Raw genomic sequence first — 23,237 nt, forward strand, 5'->3', positions numbered from 1 at the left:
CGCACCTCTGACGTGGCACCAAAACTGAAGTTAAACAGGAGCGCTGAATACCATCCACCGCCGACTCGTCCCCGGCAGCACGGGCCGATCGCAGCGTACACCGAAGCAGAGTGCTGCCTGCATATACACGACAGAGCAGCTGGAGACGTTGCTGTCGCCGTCGTTGCTGCTGCGTTCGTCGGTTCGCCGCGGCAAAGTGCGGCTGAGATGGGGGCCGTGCTGCAAACGTGCAGTCCAAGAGGACCGCCAGCATAGCGGCGCGCCAAATCCAGAGGCATTGTGGTGGTCGACTCCGTCACCCCCAGCTGGAGATCCACCCCTACAAGTGTACGAATACACTGCGCTGCACAAGCCCTACAGCGCCGCAAGTGGCGGCAGCGAGCGCGCTGGTGCCACCGCCAGTGACTCACCAGCTCGCGGATCAAGGGTCGCGCTGCTGCCTACTATAGCTGCCGTCCTGATGACATGCAATTCCGCCATGCAGGTTACGTCCTGCTCGCAGCACAAGCAAGAAGCACGGCGGGCAAGTTGCCGCCGCAGTAACTTCGGCACTGGCAGCTTGCCATAGAGCTTCACCGCCGTCTCGACTAAGTGCGGCGCCCGACTTATCGTCTCGCGTTTGTATAATCCATACAATTTCCAAGTCCCTTGATAGATTTCGCACTTAGCGCGCGCGACACGTGGCCCGGTTCTGCTCGTCGAGCGCACGACGGAACCGGCTGCTTAGGTCGCGCGAAGGTTGCGCGGGGCCTCGTCCTGCCTGTCGCTTCCGGGTCGGTCGGTCGGTTATCAATACAAAACTAAATGTAATTGACTGGTCGGTCGTGTAGGTTGCGCGTATAAGAAAGCGAGGCAAGCGTCAGATTGCGAGCCTGTCGTCTTGCCGCGGGGTGGAAAAGGAAGGCGCCACCGACAGCAGTCCACAATTGCCGCGCGTAAAGGAAAGGTCGAGAGGTACGTCCAGCATACCGATACGTGTCCCCCTCTCTCTGCTGGGGCTGCGTCGTGCGTTGCGCTCATTCGCGTATCACTCGTCCATCGGCACAGGTCAGCTCGTCCGATACTTCCCCCTTCCTCCTCCTCCCCCTCCTTCTAGCAGACCAGCATGGGCAACAAGGGATCAAAGGGCGCCAAGAGCATGCGCCCGCCCATCAAGAGCGACTCGCGCGGCTTCAAGTTCGCCAACTACGCCAACGGCGGCCGCGACGCTGGTAAGAGCGCGCCCGCCGCGCCCTCGTACCCGTCGGACGGCCCCCCGCCGGCCCCCGGTCACGCGCAGGCCCAGCCATCGCTGCAGCAGCAGCAGCCATCGCAGAATGAGGACGAGTGTACGTACTGCAGCTATCCATGGACTCCCAGCGCCTTCGTAGGTTGTTGCTGACGGTTGTCTTGCGATTGTGTGACATCGTCGCTGCAGCCGACCTGGAGGACGACGACTCGGGCCCGATCGAGCAGATCGCCATCGAGGACATGGACGGCCCCGCCCGCCCGCAGACCAAGGTGAACGTGGAGGACTTCGACCTGCTTAAGGTGCTGGGCAAGGGCAGTTTCGGCAAGGTCATGATGGTGCGCAAGAAGGACACCAAGATGATCTACGCCATGAAGACGCTGCGCAAGGCCGCGCTGGTCAAGCGCAACCAGCTGCTGCACACCAAGACGGAGCGCAGCATCCTGCAGAGCATTAAGCACCCGTACCTGACGAGCCTCACGTACGCCTTCCAGACGCCCGACAAGCTCTACCTTGTTATGGACTACTGCGGCGGCGGTGAGCTCTTCTTCTGGCTCAAGAAGGACCGCCGTTTCTCCCAACAGAAGGCGCGTCTGTTTGCCGCCGAGATCATCCTTGCCCTCCAGGAGCTGCACAAGCACGACATCATTTACCGTGACTTGAAGCCCGAGAACATCCTGCTGGATCTGGAGGGCCACATCCGTCTGACCGATTTCGGTCTCTCCAAGGAGGCCGTCACGGGTGCCGGGGCTGTTGGCGGAACCAAGACGTTCTGTGGTACGCCCGAGTACCTGGCTCCCGAGATTCTGGAGAACAAGGGCCACGGCAAGGCTGTGGACTGGTGGAGTCTCGGTACGCTTATCTACGAGATGCTCACGGGCCTCCCGCCCTTCTACGACCAGAACATGCAGCGCATGTACGACAAGATTCTTAACGCGCCGCTTCGCTTCCCGTCGTTCATGTCTGCTGAGGCGAAGGACCTGCTGACCGGTCTATTGACGCGTAAGGTTTCGGACCGTCTTGGTAGCGGCCCCACCGACGCCGAGGAGATCAAGTCGCACCCGTTCTTCAAGGGCATTGACTGGGAAGCTGTGCTGCGCAAGGAAGTGCAGCCCGAGTTCAAGCCGCCTAACCGGTTGGGCTCCATGGACACGAGCAACTTCGACGTCGAGTTCACTGCTGAGAAGCCTGTGGATTCGGTCGTGACCACGACGATGAGCGAGACGCAGCGCAACAAGGCGCAGTTCCCCGGCTTTACGTACAACGCGGATACTATGGATGAAGACCACAAGGGCAACTAAGCCCGTCGTTGCGACGCTAACGAGCTCCTTTGCCCCTCCGGCACTTAGACGAAGAGAGATCGGAACCGATGCAGACCTAACAAGGAGACTTGGTGGACGTAGGCGCGAAGGTGGACGTTTCAGCCTGAGCGGTGGTCAAGCGGCGAGGCAGTGTTCCTTTTTTTCATAGTGTGTGGCCTCGCTTCTTGGCCAGTTCCATCCGTTGACCCTGTGTACATGCCACGACGAAGAAGTAGCTAAGAAACCCACAAAAATCAATGGACGAATGAATGGACCGATTAGTGGTTTAATGCTAAGCTTGTTTAGGCGTGTATCAACGTGCTCCGCTCGTAGCTAACGTGCGTGCACGTTAGCTACAAGCGCGTGCGAAGTGCGCGAAGATATCTATCATACCCGTGTGTACTCATGCAGCGACTTACGGTCTACGGTTCTTCTTCTTGCCGCCAGAGTTAATGTGAACGCCGGCGAACCCACCAGGCAGGTCCGAATCTTCATACGGGTTCTTGTCACGCCCCTTACGGCCCTTACGACCGTGCTTCTTCAATCGCTTGCTAACCACTTGCTTGTCCTCGACTGTGGTGTCGAACTCTAGGACATCCTCAGCGTTTGCGTCAGTAGCCGGGTTAGCCTCGTCGTTGGCACCCTCGTCTTCGACGCTTTCTGGGACGACAGGCTCCTCAACGTCAGGGAACTGAGCCTTCGCCAGGACGTGAATGTCAAAGATGTTGGGGTCCGAGACGTTTGGCGGTGGGTGGCAATACAGCAGACGGCCATTCACGTAGTGACGCAAGATATCCCGTGCTGCACGCGAGGTGTCTGGGCCACCCTTACCAGTTGTAGTGTAGCCGCGGTTGCGAGCGTAAGACTGAGGCAAAAGGAGAGTACGTCAACCACCGGAATTATGTGCTCTCACGATCATTTTTACGGACCTCCAGGAGCGCGTAGATTTCGACCGGGTCCGTTTCCTTTGCTGTCTTCGACGTTTGGATCTTGATTCCGTAGGTACGCTCAAACACACGCTTCGGAATACGGTGGCACAGAAGTTGGCAGGGCGCTGCGCAGGGTCACAATATTGATAAGCTACGAGTAAACGCAAACGAAGCAAAATAAAGTAGACGTACAAATGTGGTCTCGAAGCTGGGAGAGAGGAAGCACACCGCAGCAGTACATCTCAGCCTTGGAGTTCACGAAGCTAGGGAACACGAGGCCGGGGCAGTCACACAGCATGATCTTGTCGGACAGAATCATGGTCTACACAGTTCCGATAAAAGAAGTTAATTGTGTTGCCACGAACGCCAACTCGCAGCCATACATCATACCTGGAAGTGCTTAGTCTTTCCGGGGGTAGCACCGACGGCAACACGCTGAGTCTTATGCGAGTACGTTGACGCGCCCAACAGCGCGTTAATAACGGAACTCTTTCCGACGTTTGGAAAGCCGACCATACCAAACTTGATCAAACCCTTATCCTTCGCTCGCACGCCAACCTCTTGCAGAACCTCCGAGGCGATCTTTGTCACGTACTCGAGCAGTTCGATACGAGATAGCACGGGGTACGGGCTGATCTCCACCTTTGTGGAGGTAGAGTCGTCCACAACCTGCTGTGGTGCATCTGCGGGCTTTGCTTCGTCGTATTCGTCGTGGCTCCCGGCGTTTCTCGCCTCTTGGCGCAACTTCTTGGCCTCCTCATCAATCTCGTCCTGAGCTTCCTTGGCTGAGAAGAACACGTAGTCAATGTTCTCAGCCTTAAAGTGCTCTCCCCAAGCGGTTCTACGTGAATACAATATTGTTAGATAATGCAGCGTTAAGCCACGATATCCAAAGCCAACTCACCGCTGCCCCTCGCTGAGGAAGTCTGACTTGTTCACGATCAAAAGCGTGCGGCGGGGTGTCTCTCCCTCCTTAGCGTACACGTCGAGATCCGTCGAGCTGCAACAATACGCATTTACGTTAGTTCTGCGACAACTTGTCAAGCATTGGAAGCAATGCTAGCACCGGTAGAACAGCGGGTTGCGAGCGTCCACAATCTGCACCATGATGTCACTTCGCTCACGGACGTGCCACAACTGACGCCACACCTCCAAGTTCTTCTCGAACGGGGTCACCTCCAAATGCTCTGACGACGCCTCCAGCCTGCACCACAACAACCAGCAGCAGTCAGCGCTGTTGTATCTTCGCCGCGTGCACCAACCACTCGCCACTCACATGGCAATGTCGCGACGCCACTCGAGGAAGCTCTCCTTCTCCAGCCGATTGAGCTCCTCGGCCGTCGTGGACGCGGTCCACTGGGGGCGGCGGGGCACCTTCATCTCGGCGAACGTCATCGCCGGCACCAGGTGCTTCTCGCGCCTGCAATACCAAGCAATACACACACACACAGCCGCAGCAGCAGTGAGACCACCATCCGTTTGTCTGCAGTTTTGCACCGCCGTCCTGTACGCACTCGATGAGCTGCGGGCCGGCGTCCGCCTCCTCCATTAGCATGATGCTCTCCTTCACGGCCGTGAACTCGCGGTTGGCCAGCACGGCGCTGGCCAGGAAATCGTCCTGCAAAGGCACAACAGCAACGGCAACTGCAGCGGTTACAGCGCGGGCTCTCTGTCTCTCCGTCTCGGGGCAATGGAGTGATGCGCACCAGCGACGAGCCTTCCAGGTACGAGGCCAGCGCCACCGACGCGTCGCCGCCGTCGCGCTCGGACACGTGCTTGCCGGCGCTGGACGCCACGTCCTTCGTGTTGATGGCCGACGTTTTTTTCTGCGTGCGCAGCAGGGCATTACCCAGCCCGCCCTTCTTCACCTTGGCGCCCGTGCGACCCATTTCCGGCGCTGCTCCTTGATCAACGGACTGCGACTGACGCTAATCACTGGAACAAACGTCGCCGACCCAAAATACAGAATTGGGTAGGCTGAAATCCTTAGTTTGGGGGAAAGTGTAGCCATGTAGTCACTTCAACATGAAGACTCCTGGGCATTGCTGGTGAATTGCCGCTCGTGGCGCGGACGACCACGAGAAGAGGGCCAGCTAGGTATCTGTCAGGCTGTCTGCATTGGCTCGAGTGCACCAACTGCTACGCCACCGACAGCGATTGTCTTAGAATAAACGGACGGCGTTCCAAGAGTCGCTTGGCCCGGAGTGTCTCGGTGTGGAGAACGGCACTGCGACTGCTGACAGCAGCGCACCAATGCAGCAGGAGGTGGGAGCAACGCAAAATGCCAACGATGTGACGCTGGCGCTGCGCGGAGAGCGAATCCCGCTTCGAAATGCGGTCTCCTCGGCGTACAACCGCTCTCGGCAGGAGCTGCTGGTCGCCACGCCAGCCGCCCTCTACCTGTACGGCAAGATGCTCACTGCCGGCGGTGATCTGCTTGCCACTCTACCGGCGGAGGAGAATGTGTGCTTCCAGTTTGTCGTTCATCTCCCTTGGGTAAGTAGCTATTACAGGCTTTCATGGGTGCTCAATAGGGGCTGATCATGAACTGCGTTGCTGAAGCTGGACGCCTACTCTCTCATCGCCTCCCACGCAAGCGGGAAAATTGACCATCGCATCGTCAGGCAAGCAAATAATCCACGGTTTCCTGTTGATTATGGTTTTGATCGCTGAAAATTTTCTGCTTCATCGTCTTGTTGCAGCTCAGACCTCAAGACATCGCTGACATCACACACGTTGCTGGAGACGGACGGTCAGTTTTACACGGCGCTAGCTAATCCATACCGAAGAGAGCTCATTACGGCGGACACCGACGGAGGCATCAAAGTGTGGGCGTTGCGGGTTATTCCCACTGCACAAAATAACGGAGGGTTCAAGGGGGTCATGCGCGTTCACACAGCTGCGAATTCGGTGCGTTAATGTTTGCATCAGCATGCAACCTGCCGCGAGCAACTACGATTTACAATACCCATGTGGAATCCTCGAGCAGACAAAGAAACCATACTATCGTCACCTACGCATGAGTTTTGGCGGCCAAAAGATCTTTGCAGCAACGAGCACGAAAGTTTATGTTTTTGATGCGGCTTCGTGCAACCGATTGCCATGCTGCCTTCGCGAAGAACGCCGAACCATTTTCAGCATGGACTGTGGCAGAAGCGACAATAGCGTTTATCTCATATTTCGGATGAATATGAGGTAACAACAAGAACCCCTTGTGATGTACTTCGAAGTATTTCGTTTGCTAACACCTTTGTCTTTGAACCAGAAAAATCTCCAAGTACTCGTTTATCGTGAAGAAAGGCTCCCCTCGGTTTCGAAAACTAGGCGAATACGAACATGATCAAGAGCTCGCAGTTTTTGTCGAAAATTGCTATCGACCTGCAAATTGTGACAACACAGGAAACGGGGTCGTGCTGATTGATACCTATGCGAGGTTTTCGACGACTAAGATCGTTGATTCAATGGGAATTGGCAGTGATACAACTCCACAAGTTCAACGCAACCAATCCGCTGTACCACTGCCATTTAATCCTCCATCAGAACGTTACAACGCCCTTCACATGGATACGTTTGCTGAGGATCGGAACTTCGCCTTCGCCGTTTGGTCGACGGGCTTTTGCATCGTGGAGCTCTTTTTCTCGGATGCACACGGGCGACTTCTCTGCGATACATTCAACGGTGAGCGCCTCAAGAGGTTAGCTGATTTACCAGGAGGTGGCTCCATTTCCATTTATCAGTCGCTGCCCTCTGCACAAGTGGTGATGTTTGAGGAGCGTGCTGCAAGTTTTCGTTTCGCAGCACTACCAGTTATCCTGGATCCTACAGTTGCTGAGGAAGGGACAGCCTTGACCATTGTTGACTATGTCATGGAAGCTGATGCGGTTATTGCGCTATGGCCACACGGCTTGGTGGAGAAGCACAACTTGTCTGACAATCGGTTTTTCACGATAGCACAACCTTTTGACTCTGTTGCATCTACAGCAAGTACGATGATAAGTCTACATTTTAATCGCACAGACTGCGTCGCAGTAGGAGACTCGACGGGAGGTATCTACATATTTCCTTTAATCAACAGCGATACTGCAATTCGTGGACTAATAACGCGAAAGCAAGCTCATGTGAACGACGGGTAAGAATGCCTTTTAACCCTGATCAAAGAAAATTGCAACACATTTAGCTAATCAATGTGTGCGTGCGTGCCAACAGTGTTTCGTCGCTTGTCGACCTTGAAAACAGAAAGTTAACCGCAATCGAAGTAGGACATTCGATTCTTTCTGTTAGTCGAGGTGGTGAAGTGAAGCGCTGGTTGATTAGAAAAGTGGCCCACGATACCGGATCCAATTTTTTGTGGGAACTGCTGGTTTGCTTTCGAACGTACTCTCCCGACATCTCCACAGCTACATATGAATTTCCAGAGTTCCTATTCTGTGGATTTGATGGCGGTAGCGTTGAATGCTGGAGGCTGCCGTCCATTTCAGACAAGGTCTCTTCGAAGGGCTTAGGGCGTCAGCCACAAGCTACAGGACGCATTTCAGTCGTGAAACATGCCCTACACACCATTGACTTGCACTTATCGCCAGTACATAGCATTCTGTGTGAATCGGGATCCGGTGCGTCAGTCACCGCTAGCTCGCAGCTAGATGGTGATAATTTTTCGTGGGTATTCTCATATGATGAAGACGCCATCATCCTTGTGTGGTGTTTTTCTCTCAACTTCTTGTTCCCACACCGGCGAATTAAGGTTCACGAGCTCATCAAAGGCATCTATATTTCTCCAGCGAACGGGTAGGTGAATCATCGTAAAAATATAAATGTCCGTGGATACCGTGGCTGATGTGATGCTCATTGTGCTTGATCACATAGTTACCTGGACCTGTTTGCATACATCGATCGCTGTATCGATCGGGTTGATCACCTCGGGTCTGGTGACAAAGAGGCAGTGAGACAGCGACTTCAACGGGGACGAGAATTCTCCGCCCAACGTGATCTGAAAAAACCGGAAGATGGAGATGGTCAAACCAAGCAAAAAGAAAGATGCCGCATGCGTTCCACGTCCGGGTTGAGATCGCGCCTAGCTGTCCCAATGTCTTACGATCAGAACAGCTTCGAGGTTCCGTCGGTTCGTATAAATATCACATTGCCTGCTGTCGAGCAAAAAGTGAAAATCGTTCGCAAGTCGTCTGCAGGAGCTTCGCCCGTCAAACCGGTAGCTGACGAGGTGAAACTTGTTCAATCTCCGTCTGTGGATAAATTACCTATCGACAAGATAGTCGATACGAAAGAGATTACTCGCGAGGAACAAATTCTTCAAAATATTTTAAGCGCATCCCCGACGCGTATACTGGATCGACCACCATCAAAAGCTAAGTGCTCTCCAGTGCTACGCCGAAATCGGTCACCTCAGCGTAAAAAGCGCAATAAGAAGACATTACCAAAGAAACCATCTGCGCGTGATTTCAATCCAAGCTTTCTGCCAGGACAGAATTCACTACAAAGCAGTTTTCAGCAAATGAAGCCCCGCGTATATCGAAAAGCTGTAAATCCACTGGACTCGCTTTCGTCCCAGGTTCGGTGCGCTGTTATCACCACGGGGGCTGACTACCATTCATTCTCACCTTCATCCTCTGAAGACGAGGGCGACACAGAGTCAGCTGATGCAACTGACCTGGCGAAACACCTTGTCAGATCAACCAGTGCGATTACTCTTGACTTTGGTTTGCAGGAAAAAGTGTCGGTCGTTTCTCTTGTAGAAGATGAAGACGAGTCGATCTTGTTGCTGGATTATCGTCCAGGGAGTCGTCGGCCCAGACCACGACGATCGAAACTAGCTGTTGATGAAGACAACCACGATGTCCCAAAAGCTTCTTATGAAATTCCTTTTCTGTCATGGGATCGCATGTCGGAGCGCGATCGGAGAATCGAGCTGATGGCGGCGAGTAAGTCAAAGTGCATCCAGGATGATGCTGAAAGAGACGAAATTTTCGTGCCCCCAGTGGAGGACTTCGAGAGTGCGGAGATCTCAGTCCAGCTGGGAACACGCTCGTTTACGAGATGGTTTGCAGCAACGCATCGTCACCACCAGCGAATACGAGAACGTTTCCTCGCAGAAGAATTAATGTTTGCTGCGATAGATCCCATCGTTCACCAAAAGCTAGCAGATGTGGGATTATCGCCACCGCCTCCAGAGCAAGTCGGTCTCGCCACTTCAACTGCGTGGCAAGCGTTTGTGTCCTGGTATTGTTCGGGTCTCACTACGCGTCACCAGACCATTCCACCCGAAGTACTACAGAGGGAACGGTTGAAAGCACGAACAGAGTATCTGGAACTGCGATTGCGAATGGTTGCTCAGTCGGAGTTAGAAGTTCAAGAGGAAGAAGAGAGAGCGGGGCCTTGCGACGAAGAATGTGAACCACCGCAGCGCGTTTTCATTTTCGAGCACTTCGTCAAACGCTCATTGAGCGATAAGGATAGCCCGACGTCATGGGAAAACACGAGTTTGGAGAACCGCCAGAAAGAAATTACGTTGGCATTGATGGACCCTGCCGTTCAAATCGCAGCAATGAGGAATGACATCGAGCTGCCTGATGTGTCTGGATCGTGCATGGAGGATTTCGACATGTTACAACTTGCCGGTAAGTTCATCCCATGGTGGCAGGCCACTAGAAATATTCACCGTCGAGATTTCTTGAAGCGGGAGGTCCATGAAGCCTCCACCAGCAAAGGAATTCTAGAACTCTTGTCCAAAGAGCAGCACGTTGACGGCGAAACAATCGATAGGAACCAGGTTATCAAAGATTTCTTCGAGTCGTACTTCCGCTCAGACAATGCACGACATACGTTCCTCAAGAAGAAGCTGTTCTATCTGAAGCGCAAGAGCCGAATCGCCAGCGTTGCTCGGTATGGAAAGTTACCAGCTCCTCTTGTCATCGAGACTTTACCACTTCCGCTAGTGACCTCTTTCGAGTTTGTTGAGAGAGAAGTTGTCGAGGGAGTCGAGATTGAAGAGTTCGTGGATGCTGTCGAGGATGAGGAGGAACCTTTGGAAGTCGAAGAGGTTGCTGAAATCGAGCAACCTAAGGTATCTTCCATTGACAACCAACGGGAGCAAGAAGAAGAAGAACTTCGGAGACTCGAAGGAGAAAAAGCGAAGATCACACTCGAGCTCATCTATATGGCACGAGAAGATGCCCTGTCGCGTGAGTACAACAGCAGCTTCGTCGAGAGCGATGAAGAAGTGGAGGAGTCATCTCTGGTTTTGCCCAAGCGGACAGACTTCTCGCGCTCATACTTCTTTGGCAATTTACCAATGCATTATCGAAAAGTGGCTTCGTCTGGCTGGCGTGCTGGTAGCGGTGTTGACAACGGCGATGAGGAGCACGAAGAAGAAGAGCAGTTGGAGCGGGAACGCGAGCGTCAGCGTCTTCTAGATGAACAAGAAGCTGAAAAGCTTCTAGAGCTGGAACGGCAGGCTGAGCGAGCCCGTATCGAGAAGGAGCGAGAAGAAAAGGCATTCCAGTTCCGCCGTGTCCGACAAACAGAGTTGAAGAAAGTTCTCGTGCACCAAGCTGAGCTCGAGTCACAGCGCAAAGCCGATCGTGAGGTTGCACGAGAGGTGATGGAACAAAGCATCATGCAGCGGGAAGACGAGCACTCGTGTTGGCATCGTGATCAACTTCTTCGAGATCAAGACGGATTGCAGCTCGAAGACCAGCTAGGTTTTCTGATTAGGAAGGAACTTCGCGAAGCTGCTGTCGCGAGGATGCGTCTGTTGCTGCACGAGCAGGCCTTGATGTCCGCAGAAGACCAGCGATCGTTAGCTGTCGGCCAAGAGCTGAAGGAGTTGGAACACCAGCGAGCAGTGCGTAGTGCTTTTCTGTCGGAGCTCTACACCCCATTCCATCCATTTTACAACGAATCGACGGAGGCATCCGAGGCCTTCCTTCCTCGAATCCAGTGGAGATTGGAGCAGGAGCAACAGCGACGAACCCCACTGAAACCAGCGGTGGGGTATACGATTCCCCTCGAAGAAGCACTTGTACTAGACGAACTTGATCAAGACCCTTATCTTGCACGAGATTCGCGAAAGTTCAAACTCCTCATGGGGTTGCCTTTGAGAACGCCGAGTAGTCAAAAGCGCCCTCGAATACCTACGGCAGACGCCATCATCGCAATGCAGCAGCAGCAACGCCAACTTGTTGATATTGATGAAGAACGCCACGAAGTGTCTGTGGGCTCCGGGAAGAATACATCATTGCCACATAAGGCTCGGCCACACACCCGCACCAAAAACACAGGCGAGCGCAGTCGCTTACCAGACATTATGTCCAAACCACGCTCAATAAGTAGTCTCACTGACCTGAAGGAAGCGTGCAGACAGCAATCACCTACGAAACGCAAGTCCACCAAAAGCAATCAGCAACAACAGCAGAACCAGCAAAGTCAGTCGCTGCCATTCTTCCGTGGAAATATGCTCGTGGAAGGCCATGGTCAACCACGATCGAAGGACTATTCCTACTAGTCCTCATCCCTTAGCATAATCGAAGAATAAATACTGTTCGCCAAGTCATTGCTCTACCCTTCCATCTCAACCTCCGTCGTTGCGGCTTGGGCTGCCTATTCACATCAAAAACAGTATCTTGAGTAACTAGTCAGACGACATAATAATCAATGAAATACGCACCTCTAGAATCCGCTCAACCGGTACGCCACCCGACCTCGCATTATACTGGAACAGAATCTTAGTCCAGCTGTCGGCAAGGGCTCGTTGCGGGGAGCACCGCTTCACAAACGTAAGCCCGGTTAGTTGCGGAGTTTGGTTCTCGTCCATCTCATGCTGCTCAAAAGAGAAGCTAGCAAGATCTCCTTCGGTAAGCTGAACACGCATACAGTTAAGAAGTCGTGAGTTCATCCGCGAAAACATAGATTAAGATACACGGCATCGAACCTCGTGGTGCTGAACAAAATCCTGATCCGCAGTAAAAAGAACGATGCCTTCCAGAGTGGCGAACTCGTTGCCGCCTTCGAGACGTAGAACAATGGACGGCTTCGCCGAGTAGACGTAAAAGCGGCTAGTGTTGGCATCCTTCCAGACCAGTGCAAGTGGTGACAGCCCCATCTCGTAGTGGCCCGCCTTCATGTAAAATAGAAGCCCGTCTCTGCATGAAATACCACAATGGAATTAATCGGCGAGGTTCCCTAGTTATAAACGGTTGTCAGCCCACGCCCACGTACTTGAGAAACGGGTACGTGGTCGAGTACGCCGCCATGATACCCGCTGGGTCACTCTCATAGCACGGAATAGGCTGCACACAGAGAGGCAATACAATCAGTTCAAATACCCACGCGACTCAGCGCGCTTCTGCCTCTTACCAAGAACCGGAACGGGTTCGCTGGCGTGGCCGTGGCCGTCGCTCCTTCCGAGAGCTTGTCGCGCATCCAGTACAGCCGGAACTCCGTCGTGCAGTTATAGAGCAGGTAGCCCTTCCAGCACATGACGTCCAGCACGTAGAACGTCCCGTCCTGCTCCTGGAAGATGCAGTCCAGGATGCAGTAGCCGTCGCTCGACTTGTTGGTCTTGTGCGAGCCGCAGGGCAGCGCCGACGGGAACTTCTTGAGTATCCCCCCGGAAGGGATCCTCGCGACGGTGTTGCCTCTGCGCAGTCATACACGGCTCGTTAGACCCTCTGCCCCTTCGCTCCAGTAGCCTGGTCGACAGCAGGCAGACAGCACGCACCCGTTGGCCACCACGAGGCAGCGCTTGCCCTCGGGCCTCGGCAGCACGTACCAGCCCTCGCCCAGCGCGCTGCCGCTGCCGTTGAGGTCCCTGGGCACGTCGATGAGCCACTCGGGCGTCATCAGCTGCTGGGAGAAGTGCTCGCGGCGCTGCTTGACGCGCTCCTCGCGGGTGCGGCGCTTGGACTGGGCGGCGGCGGAGACGTCCATGGGCGCCGCGTCCCCCGAGGGCGACGGCGGCTCCTGCTGCTGCGCCAGCTGCCGCGCGTGCGCCGTGAGGTCCCTGCGTGCCTGCCGCTGCTGCGCCAGCGTCTCCCGGCGCCGCGCCGCCGCGTCCTTCGTCCATGGCTGCCGCTTGACGGCCGTGCGCCGCAGCATCGCAAAAGTGTAGCCATGTCTGTCATCCAGGCTCTACCTGGTGTGGCGCACACGCCCGCGTGGCGGCATACAAACCTCCAGTCACCACTCTCCGACTGACGGACGTCATGGCCGAGACGACGACGACGACGACGACGACGACGACGACCGACGTGGTGCTGGCGCGCGAGGCCGAGTACCGCGTGGAGGTGCCGCCGCAGACGGAGGTGGGCGTGCGTCTCAAGAGCGGCTCGGCCGAGCTCTTCGGCGTGGAGCTGGCCATCGACCGCGAGTACGTCTTCCGCGACCGCAAGCTGGCCATCTTCACGTGGTACGGCTGCACGCTCGAGGTGCGCGGCGCGCCCGAGGTGGCCTACACGTCGGAGGAGACGCCCATGGACAGCTACCTCAACATCCACGCGCAGCTGCAGCGCCGCCGCGAGCTGGCCAAGGCCAAGCGCGCCGCCGGCCCGCGCGTGCTCGTGTGCGGGCCCGTGGACAGCGGCAAGTCGACGCTCTCGCAGATCCTCGTCAACTACGCGCTGCGCCTGGGCGAGAAGCCCACGCTCGTGGAGCTGGACGTGGGCCACGGCTGCCTCAGCGTGCCCGGCACGCTGGCGGCCTCGCCGCTGGACATGAACTCGCTGAGCATCGACGAGGACTTCGTCCTGACCAACCCGCTGGCTCTGTTCTACGGCCACGCGGCCGCCTCGGAGAACGTCGAGCTCTTCCGCTACCAGCAGCAGCAGCTGGCCAGGGCCGTCAAGCGGCGGCTCGCCAACGACGAGGAGGTGAACGCGTCCGGCTGCGTGGTCAACACGTGCGGCTGGGTGGACGGCATGGGCTTCGACCTGCTGGTGCAGGCTATCAGGGACTTCGACGTGGACGTGGTGCTGGTCATCGGCCAGGACAGGCTCTACAGCCGCCTGCAGAGCACACTCACGGGCGCCAATGCCAACGGAGTGGACAGGTCCATCGTTAAGTTGGCCCGGTCCGGGGGCGTCGTCCCGCTCAACAGCAAACTGCGCTCCGCCGCACGCATCAGCTGCATCAGAGAGTACTTTTACGGCGCGCACTCGCTCAGTGTGGCCATCCCCACGCTGTCGCCTTGCATCAACGAGTTTTCATTCGAAGACGTGTCCTTCTACACGATCAAAGGTGTGTAGTTGGCGGAACGGTCTCTATTTGGTGATCGTTAACCTCATCACTTGCGTATGGTGTGGCTTTTGTTGTATTGCAGACATGAAGGTGTCCGATGTGATGCTTCCGGTAGGCCAGGTGGAGACGCAGACCGACCGCCTGCGGGTAGTGCCCGTCGAGAAAACGGCTGACCTCGGTCACTCGCTGGCAGCTGTGGCACACCCACGACACGGCCAGGACGCGTCCTCGTTGTCGTCGGCAGACCTCTCATGGCTCCTTGGTGCTCCTGCTGCGGGCTTTGTTTTCATGTACGTCTCCGCATTATGGCTTCAGATTGAGCTTATTGCTAACACTATTTGTTTCTTCGTGGTTCATATCGCAGTAAGGAGGTTCGGGTGGCCGAGCAGAAACTCGTACTACTTGTGCCTTCGCCAGGCCCGCTGCCCTCGCGAAACCTGTTGGTGGGATCGATCAAGTGGATGGAATAATTTTGAAACGAAGAACCCCAATAAAGTTAGTTTTTAGTGAACGATTTCGATTCTTTCGGCGTTGACACGTGCTACCTACCACCTTAATACTTCTACTCGAAGACGACTTCGGTACAGACTAGCAAATCGAGCTCGCAGTCATCCATGTAGTCTCTACGCATTGGACTTGGTTGCTACCGAAGCAAAACTTGCACACCATTTGCGAATGCGAGGCCAACTCATAGACCCCATCCCTTGTCAGGCCGGTTCTGACGGTACCATTGTCCACCACCCACATCAAGAGCGCGGTCAAACTCGCCAGCACTAGCGACAATCTTTACGATATGCTTGTACAGCTCTACATTCGTATCTTCGTCCAGTTTTCCAGTCATCTCGTCATACATTGTGACGGCAGCGCGCCAGTCTCCCTCGAGCTCGCACGACGAGATGGCCAACACGAGCAGTTCCGTTCGAACTGCCATGGACATCGTGTTGGGCAGGTCGCCGTAGATGGCAAGCACAGTTTCGTGGTCCTGCAGCTCCACAGCCGAGCGCATTGTCAAAATATAGATAACGTCTGTCGGGTAGTGGAGCAGCGGGTTCTGCCCTTTAGAGGAAGACTCGCGCGTCTCCAGATACAAATCAAACATCGCCAACACGTCCGAGTGACGCTTGTTCTTGGCCAGGTACTTGATCAGCACTGTAAACGAAAACGTGGACACCAATCCATCCACCTCTAGCATCTTGTGCAAATAAGCCGATGCAGCTTTGTACTTATCGGCAGCGAGAAATACCTCGAGCATGTGGTGGTGCGTAATTGACGATAACGGCTGCCCGCGTTCAGCAAACTCAGCTAAAATCGCCACCGCCGTCTTGTCGTCTTTGAGGCCCTCACATGAGCGAATCAAAAAGTTCAGTGACTTGGAGCTTTTGGCTCGGCGGCGACAAATCTTGTCGTTTTGCCACAAATTCACTATGGCCTTGTAGTCCCCCGACGCATAGTATACACCCATGAGCGTTTCATAGTGTGCACGGTCCAGGGTGACATTCTGTTTAACCCCTGACGAGTCATCCGAGCGTGATTGTTTTCCCTGCGTCGCCTCTGACCAGTAATACCTGGCCATTTCAGTGTCACCCTTTAACGCGCAGCCTTCCAACAGAATGTTCAACGTGTATGCGTCCCAGTTGAGTCCGGCTTCGCTCATCAAAGACAATATGAAGGGAAACATGTCCACCTTCCGCGAGCGTACCGCAGCGAGTAGCAGAGAATTGAATGTCACGACGTCCGGGGCGACGATAGAATCCTTACGCATCGTTTCAAATACCTGCAGCGCCTCGTCCATATTGCACGCATTGCCAAACGCCGAGATCATGCAATTGAATGAGTATATCGATGGTGTAGTGTGCCGCTCGACCAGCTTGTAGATACGGCGAAGCTGCGTAAAGTCGGACGTGCGCGCACAGGAGCTCAGTACAGCGTTGCAAACATTATCACCCGGATAGACGCCATCCTCTAGCAACAACTCGAAGAGCCGTGAAGCATAGTGGTGCTGGCGGTTGCGCGAACACGAGATGATAGCGCACGTGAACACTTCCGTCTTGTTCGCGTCGTCCTTGTACGGAATGGAGTTCACCAAGTCCTCAATTTCCTCCCAGCGCTGCATCCTCGCATAGGCCAGAATAGCCGCGCCATACGTGCGCGCATTGGGCTTCACACCTGCGGAGATCATGTCGTTCAGCAAGTTCAGGGCCATCGGAATGTCGTATTTGCCGCCGCGCGCGCAGGCGTGGATGGCGCTGGTGAACGTGACCACGTCAGGCACCGTGTTGAAGTGATTGGTGATCTCCAGCACGCCCAGCGCCACCTGCGCGTTGCCCAGCCTCGCGCTCGCCGCCGCAACTCGGTTCAGCCGGTCGCGGTTGGGCTCCTTGATCTGGTTGCGCAGCACTTCCAGCGCCATCTCGCTGCGGTTCATCTTGATGAGCGCGCACACGATCATCACAAGCTCCTGGTCGGACCAGTGGTTGTTCAGGATCGGGAACTCGTCCATATACTGCAGCACGCAGAGCAACACCGTCAGACACACGCAATTCCCTTCATCGCAGCCTCTGCCAGCGAGGCCGCACGCACCTTGCGCAGCACCGACGATACCTTGCTGGAGTTCATCTCCTCCGTCAGCAGCATGCGGAAGGACACGCGGTCCATGTCCGCCCACCACTTGCTCTTGCTGCTCTTCTTGCGGCGGTGCTTGTCCTTGCTGGGCGTCGGCCGCTTCCACGCGGGGGTGTCGGCCACCGCCAGCTCCTGCGCCGACAGCGAGTGCGCACTCATGAGGTTGAAGCCCTTGCTGCTGGTCGTGGCCTTGCGCGTCGGCGTCGGCGCCGGCTGCTCCACAGCAGCGACGTCGCCTTCTTCCGCCGCCGCGTCGCTGGCCGACAAAGCCTGCGACGCCGCGCTGTGCGCCAGCCGCGAGGACTGCCACCGACTCGCGCGCAGCAGCGAACGCCGTACCTGCTGCATCGCCGGGTTCATCGTGGCCGCCAGCTACGTACTCTGCCAGGCGAGGCTCACCGGAATGTGGGGCCCTTGTGTGCGGCACTACGGCCACCCGCCCGTGCGTGTCTTTGTGCGGCCGGTGGCAGCGGTGCCACAGACGGCTGGTGCCACAAGCGAACCACATTTTCTGTAGCCAAGATACAAATCGCAAAAGCTGTGACCAAATTTGCGCCCACCTTTTTTTTCCTAGTCTTATCGCCATCGCCATCCAAACTCCGGCCATCAACCGACTTCGACGCCATGGCGACGCGCGTGCGGCCGCCGCGCGAGCTGGTAGCCGCGTGTATGGACTACATCGCGCTCGAGGGCAGCGCCGGGCTGTCCGTGGCGTCTCTGTTCTCCAGCGTCGAGCCGTCCGAGGACGTGCAGGTGCGGCGCCAGGTGTGGCGCCTGCTGCGCTCGAGCCACGGCGTCCTGCGCTTCTTCCGGGGCTCCGCAGCCCCCGCCAGCGCCGCAGAAGCCACGAGCAAGAAGCGGAAGCGGACCGGACCTGCGCTTAATGAAGAGAACTCCGTGGAGGTGAAGCGGGAGCTGCTGGAGGCGACTGCAGGCGCCCAAGTGGGCGGCAGGACGGCGCTGACGCCCGAGGAGCTGGCGATCATGACGTACGAGGAGGCGGTGAAGCAACAACCAGAGCAGAATCAGAATCAGGAGCAGGTGGTGGTCGCGGCGTGCGAGGAGCTGCGCCATCGCGCGCTCAACATCCCGGTGAAGGCCATCGCCGCAGACCTGGGCGACGAACACCTGCGCATCCTCGAGGCCGTGGGCAACGCTCGGGTGCACGGAGTCACGGTGACGACGCTGACGAAGCTGGGTGGGGGCACCGTGAAGCGGCTGCACAACTGCCTGGACACGCTCATCTCGTACGGACTGGTGGTCAAGAGGATGATGATCGTGGCGCGGCCAGCCATGCGGCGCCTCAACATCATCCACTTGCCGCGCTTTGCGGCGGAGTTTAAGCCGCAGATGTTCGACGAGTCCGCCGACTTCGAGTCGGACGACCAGAGCAAGAAGATTTTGTGTGCGGCAGCGGAGACGTATTTAAAAGGACTGCCGACGCACTCGTCAGTGCTGTCAGATATGGGGAGGGACCTGAGTTTGCACAAACGGCATCTGGAGGTGCTTCGCTCGCACATCATGCAAGAGTGTAAAGTTGACGAAAACTTCCCGCTCGAGCTGTTTCAGGCAGTGCTACAGCCGTCGCGACGTGCCAGTCTCGAGCCTAAAATTTTAAATTGCGTGCGGTACAAACCGCCGAATGCCCGAAAGAACTCGAATTACCGGCGAGGTATTGTTTTGGAGCTCGGATTGCTCCGTCAGATCTATGGGATTATTGAAGACAGTGCGGAAAATGGCGCTACAATTATCGACTTGCGTAACCAAATTGTGCTTCCAGGAAGCAAGTTACCGTATAAACTAGTGAGTGTGCTGGCGGGGATGTACAGACTGAAAGCTGAGTCGATTATCCTGGGTAAGAATAAAGCTTTCAGACTGTATCTCGACTCGATGGCACCCAGCAGCAACAATATCAGCAAGGCCCTGCGATCGCAAGGCGTAGCAAGCAACGTCTCGTCACCAGCAACTCCTGCTACAGATAACATAATTGTGGAAGAAACAACAACAACTGAAGTGAAGCTGGAACGGCCATTTACGATTCGGGCAAATAAGGCATTGAAAGTAGCGCTTGGTGGGGCGGAGGTTGATGGTACTACTTCGCGACGTCGTGAGCACATCTTGGAGCGACTCGAAGATGAAAAGATCATCAGCCTGTCGTCCTTGCGTGCCAGCGTATTTAGTATGGAGATGCAGCGCGCGGAAATGAACGCAGGTGGCGAGAGTTCTGTTCACAATAATGGAAGCAACTTGATGTCACCTGCTGCAGTGGGGAAAGTGGATACTCGATCAATCTTTCGCATCGCAACCGAGTTGGAACTGGCGAAAAAGTTGCGATTACTACAGCTTCCATTGCCTGCACGTAATGTTTCGACTAAGTTTCGTGCGTTGCGTTGTGTAGTGGCGCCTGGTTACGAACATAACGACATTTTTATTCAAGGTTTTGTGAAAAACTACTGTCGTGATGAGCGTTTGCGGCGAATTCATCGCAACGCCGACAAAGGTGAGGTGGTTCGTTTTCATAAGATTGGAGGTGACAATAATGATGAAGCGGTACAAGAATCTGTCCGAAAGAGGCGCCGTACTGATCCAAGGATACCCAATGCAAGCGCCGACGAGACCAAGGAGCTGACTTCAGACTCAGATGGTTTGTCGGAGGCCAGGGAAGCTGGTTTTCAGACGATTCGTCATGCGTCTGACATAGAAGCTGAGATCACCGACCTATCTTCGTCTCCGCGAAATGAAATCAGCTACAAGATTCGGCGTTTTGTGAGCCAGCAAAAATCGGGTATTCACAACCAGCAATTTAGGAAGCTTGGGTTTGCATATGGAGTGATGTATCGGTGTAAAGCTCTACATCGATTTTTGTGGGATGCTTTGCACGAGCACGGGTCCAACCTGCAGCTCCCTGGTCATGGCAACGATGCATCCCTTGAAGAATTGAACGACGGTGATGGTGAATGTGACGCATCTGAAAATTTAGCGGCCGAGCCGGGGTCTGCTCTACAGGGAATTGTTTTTTCTCGCGAATCAGTTTTGCACTCGATGCCCGTGCACTTGTACATTCAAATTTTCTCCGGTGGGGGCATTTTGACTGATGCCGAGTTTGCTATCGTTGAAGAGGCCATTGCGCATCAGCGAACGTTCGACGCACTTCCGGAGGGAGTCCGTGAAAAGATCTGGAGCCACGAGTCCCAGCGGACGGCAAAAGTACTGGGTACTTTAGCAGATCTGGGCCTAGTGCTTCCACACAAGATTGGGATGAAGCACCTAGTTAAAATCCTTCGAGCCGGGTACACGGATGGGCGAGATGGTGTTCTTTCCCGGGCGCTGAAGGATAATGCACTTGGCGGCCTCTTTCGCTTCAACAAGCAGGTCAGAATTCGTTTGGATGACAGCGGCAGGAACGACTGCTATTTCTCTCCTGGTGAAACAAGTACACAACGTCGTGGTGTGAATGAACTCGATTCAATTCGCATCGTGGGCTTCACGGAAAAGACATACAGCTTCGCGAATACGCTTCCGCTGGCTTTTTCGTTAGAGTCAGGATGCGATGTCGACCGCTATTGGGAAGCTCTTGAATGTCTATGTCTTGAGCAGATGGCAATGGAAGTGGAAAACCCACGGAAAAATGAGCCAGCCGTATCTGAGGTACCTAAGCCCATCAAGACACGTGCTCGACGAATGCATCGCATTCTCGCTTGGATTCCGAAGTCACGAAAACCTGTACCCAAGCACAAACGTGAGGGTGGTGATGACAGCAACAATACCCACTTTTCAAGCAGCGGCATCGTATCCTCTAATTTCCGACCTCGAAAAAAACGACGCTTGACTCAGCATGGTGATAAGAATGCTCGTGGTGATGAAGTCAGAAGAAAGCATAGGAAAAAACATTCCAACGTTGAGGATGAAAATCATTCGAAGTCGGACGCACTCACCTGGACAGACGAGCACGAACAACTTTTGGTCGAGTACTTTATCGAAAGCTCCAAGAGTAGGTGGAAAGTTAGCATTCCTCAAGGCTTGCAGCGTGAAAAGGAGCAGGTTGCTTTCCGAAATCACGCCATAGCACGAACGGGTTTCGGTCTTGTGGCCATTGCACGGAAGTTAGGGAAACGAAAGATTGACGTAAAGAAGCGCCTCAAGGAAAAACTGACGGAGCCTGTTGTGAAACTTTTGTTTGAAAATGCCAAGCGGGAAGCGGAGCTGTCTGATAACCCCGGTGGTTTGTTTGATGAAGAAGTCGCGGTTCAAGCATCTACAAGGCTCACTGCACTCTTTCGGCGCGCGGTGATGATGATCGTGTCTCCGCGAGAAGAATACCATCCCCTCGTGGCTGAGGAGTTAATCTCGTTCTGGACGCCGCACGAAATTCGACTGGTTTGGCGGTATCTTTGGTTGAAAAATTGGATTGTTCGTGCGTCCGAGAAAGAGCGTGGTCGTGGCTATTGTACTAGCCAGCGTTTACAAGACTCACTCAAGGTAACCACATTGTCGTACCCGCTACTGCTGTTTCAGCAGGCTGCGGAGCAGGAGAGCATGGTCACCTCCACTTTAGAGGAAATTTCAACTGGCAGGCCCGAGTCTATTGAAACAAGGCAGCGTAGCGCCTCTTTTGGCGGGCCTCACAATAGTGATCAACTCTTCGAGGATGATTTCCCGACGAATGCCACGCCTGGACAATGTGCTCTGGAATTAGGTTGCCAGGTTCTCGGTACATGTTCGCTTACCGCTGTTCACACCACAATTTTTGACGCGGATGCGGACGGCGATGATGCCTTAGCAACACAGCAAACAAATGGCAAGAGGCTGCCTAGTTCTACAAAGAGAGAAAGCCTCTTGACTTGTAAGAGCCTGAAGGACAGGTCCGGTTTTGCTGCGCATCTGGCAAATAAGGTGAATGTCACGAAGGCGTCGGCTCTAATTGATAGTTGGCGAGTGGAGACTAAGATGCATGCTGTGACTGTCGAAGACTCGGAGGCACTATCCACGTGTGAGGCGTTTTCGCAAGAAGAGAATAAAGACAACAACGATCTGAACGGAGTCGCATTCCATTCATTTCGGTCTTGCCAGCAATCTGAGCACGCATTAGCGCAGACAGTGGTTGGCCACGTACGTGAGAGTGGTGAAGAAGGGTTGACGTTGTCATCTCTGGTGGAGAAATTGCGCTCAAGTATCGGTGACGACCTGCGTGAGGCCATGCGGATGCATGTAGCAGTTTGTCTGGACTCGCTTGTTGATCAGGGTGTACTGATCTGCGTTAATGCGTACTACGATCAGCGCTACATCGTGAAGGAGCATGGGGATGTGTGGATGCTGCGGCCATTCTCGCTAGTTCCAAGCACCAGTTCACTGTCGACGCCTCAGGTTGTCTTTGAAGGTGAGAAGGACACATTATCGTTCCCGTGGCTGAAGATGGATGGTGGAACAAATTACAAATTCTTGTTCGCGATCCAGCGCAAGTTGCTATCGCTGATTCTTCAGGCACCAGGTATGACCGAGAAGCGCGCCCATGCCAGGATGAACAAACTGCTGTCCCTGCAGGATACTCGCGAGGCCATGTCGTTGCTAGTGGAGGAAGGACTGGTATATGCTCGGGCGGTTACGCTTCCGGCTGCTAAAGCCACAAGTCTGTTCGAGATGTCGGCACAGCCTTCGGCTCCTAACGTTGTCAAGCTTATCGGTAGTGTGCTCGCTTATGACCGCTCCATGTTCGAAGTGCACTACTTCCCCCACATTGAATGCATCCAGCGATTTGGAAGCATCGTTCAAGACTACCAGAATGAAGTGTTTCCGAATGACTGAGTCCTGTCAGCAAGCTACTGTAGATGTGCTGCTGCAGGAAGGCGGGCTTCGGCAAATACCGTTGAAGGCTTCGCCAAATGCTAACTTCAATACTACGAAAAGGTCTAC

General features: G+C 54.9%; 8 protein-coding genes across 9 annotated transcripts; 5 read left to right on the forward strand and 3 right to left on the reverse strand.

Annotated features, from left to right (window-relative positions):
* Positions 1 to 1,105: 1,105 nt before the first annotated feature.
* IUM83_14362 (AGC protein kinase) lies at positions 1,106 to 2,529 on the forward strand (the record flags this gene model as incomplete). The annotated part of the gene is made up of 2 exons (XM_067939103.1): positions 1,106 to 1,328; positions 1,418 to 2,529. The coding sequence occupies 2 exons, from the start codon at positions 1,106 to 1,108 to the stop codon at positions 2,527 to 2,529; spliced, it is 1,335 nt and encodes a 444-aa protein (XP_067787734.1).
* Positions 2,530 to 2,944: 415 nt separating this feature from the next.
* IUM83_14363 (Large subunit GTPase 1) lies at positions 2,945 to 5,347 on the reverse strand (the record flags this gene model as incomplete). The annotated part of the gene is made up of 9 exons (XM_067939104.1): positions 2,945 to 3,394; positions 3,459 to 3,583; positions 3,651 to 3,780; positions 3,849 to 4,299; positions 4,363 to 4,458; positions 4,525 to 4,662; positions 4,735 to 4,878; positions 4,973 to 5,076; positions 5,165 to 5,347. The coding sequence occupies 9 exons, from the start codon at positions 5,345 to 5,347 to the stop codon at positions 2,945 to 2,947; spliced, it is 1,821 nt and encodes a 606-aa protein (XP_067787735.1).
* Positions 5,348 to 5,711: 364 nt separating this feature from the next.
* On the forward strand, positions 5,712 to 6,377 carry IUM83_14364 (WD40/YVTN repeat-like-containing domain; the record flags this gene model as incomplete). The annotated part of the gene is made up of 3 exons (XM_067939105.1): positions 5,712 to 5,954; positions 6,021 to 6,082; positions 6,161 to 6,377. The coding sequence occupies 3 exons, from the start codon at positions 5,712 to 5,714 to the stop codon at positions 6,375 to 6,377; spliced, it is 522 nt and encodes a 173-aa protein (XP_067787739.1).
* A 3,418-nt stretch (positions 6,378 to 9,795) lies between these two features.
* IUM83_14365 (uncharacterized protein) lies at positions 9,796 to 11,976 on the forward strand (the record flags this gene model as incomplete). 2 transcript variants are annotated; one of them, XM_067939107.1, is made up of 2 exons in its annotated part: positions 10,018 to 10,997; positions 11,095 to 11,173. In XM_067939107.1, 2 exons carry the CDS (start codon positions 10,018 to 10,020, stop codon positions 11,171 to 11,173), a joined length of 1,059 nt encoding a protein of 352 aa, XP_067787741.1. The 2 variants fall into 2 exon arrangements, with proteins under 2 accessions (XP_067787740.1, XP_067787741.1); XM_067939106.1 differs by having other exon boundaries at positions 9,796 to 11,976.
* Positions 11,977 to 12,029: 53 nt separating this feature from the next.
* On the reverse strand, positions 12,030 to 13,568 carry IUM83_14366 (snurportin-like protein; the record flags this gene model as incomplete). The annotated part of the gene is made up of 6 exons (XM_067939108.1): positions 12,030 to 12,071; positions 12,139 to 12,330; positions 12,403 to 12,613; positions 12,690 to 12,760; positions 12,828 to 13,110; positions 13,192 to 13,568. 6 exons carry the CDS (start codon positions 13,566 to 13,568, stop codon positions 12,030 to 12,032), a joined length of 1,176 nt encoding a protein of 391 aa, XP_067787737.1.
* A 107-nt stretch (positions 13,569 to 13,675) lies between these two features.
* Positions 13,676 to 15,175, forward strand: IUM83_14367 (uncharacterized protein; the record flags this gene model as incomplete). The annotated part of the gene is made up of 3 exons (XM_067939109.1): positions 13,676 to 14,705; positions 14,788 to 14,995; positions 15,070 to 15,175. The coding sequence occupies 3 exons, from the start codon at positions 13,676 to 13,678 to the stop codon at positions 15,173 to 15,175; spliced, it is 1,344 nt and encodes a 447-aa protein (XP_067787738.1).
* Positions 15,176 to 15,393: 218 nt separating this feature from the next.
* IUM83_14368 (PPR repeat protein) lies at positions 15,394 to 17,687 on the reverse strand (the record flags this gene model as incomplete). Its single annotated transcript, XM_067939110.1, has 2 exons — positions 15,394 to 17,208; positions 17,286 to 17,687. 2 exons carry the CDS (start codon positions 17,685 to 17,687, stop codon positions 15,394 to 15,396), a joined length of 2,217 nt encoding a protein of 738 aa, XP_067787742.1.
* A 264-nt stretch (positions 17,688 to 17,951) lies between these two features.
* On the forward strand, positions 17,952 to 23,129 carry IUM83_14369 (GENERAL TRANSCRIPTION FACTOR 3C POLYPEPTIDE 1; the record flags this gene model as incomplete). Its single annotated transcript, XM_067939111.1, has 3 exons — positions 17,952 to 18,999; positions 21,394 to 21,946; positions 22,499 to 23,129. 3 exons carry the CDS (start codon positions 17,952 to 17,954, stop codon positions 23,127 to 23,129), a joined length of 2,232 nt encoding a protein of 743 aa, XP_067787743.1.
* Between the last annotated feature and the right edge of the window lie 108 nt (positions 23,130 to 23,237).

The sequence above is a fragment of the Phytophthora cinnamomi genome, assembly GCF_018691715.1.
Source record: "Phytophthora cinnamomi strain GKB4 chromosome Unknown Contig58, whole genome shotgun sequence".
Classification (NCBI taxonomy): Eukaryota; Oomycota; class Peronosporomycetes; order Peronosporales; family Peronosporaceae; genus Phytophthora; species Phytophthora cinnamomi.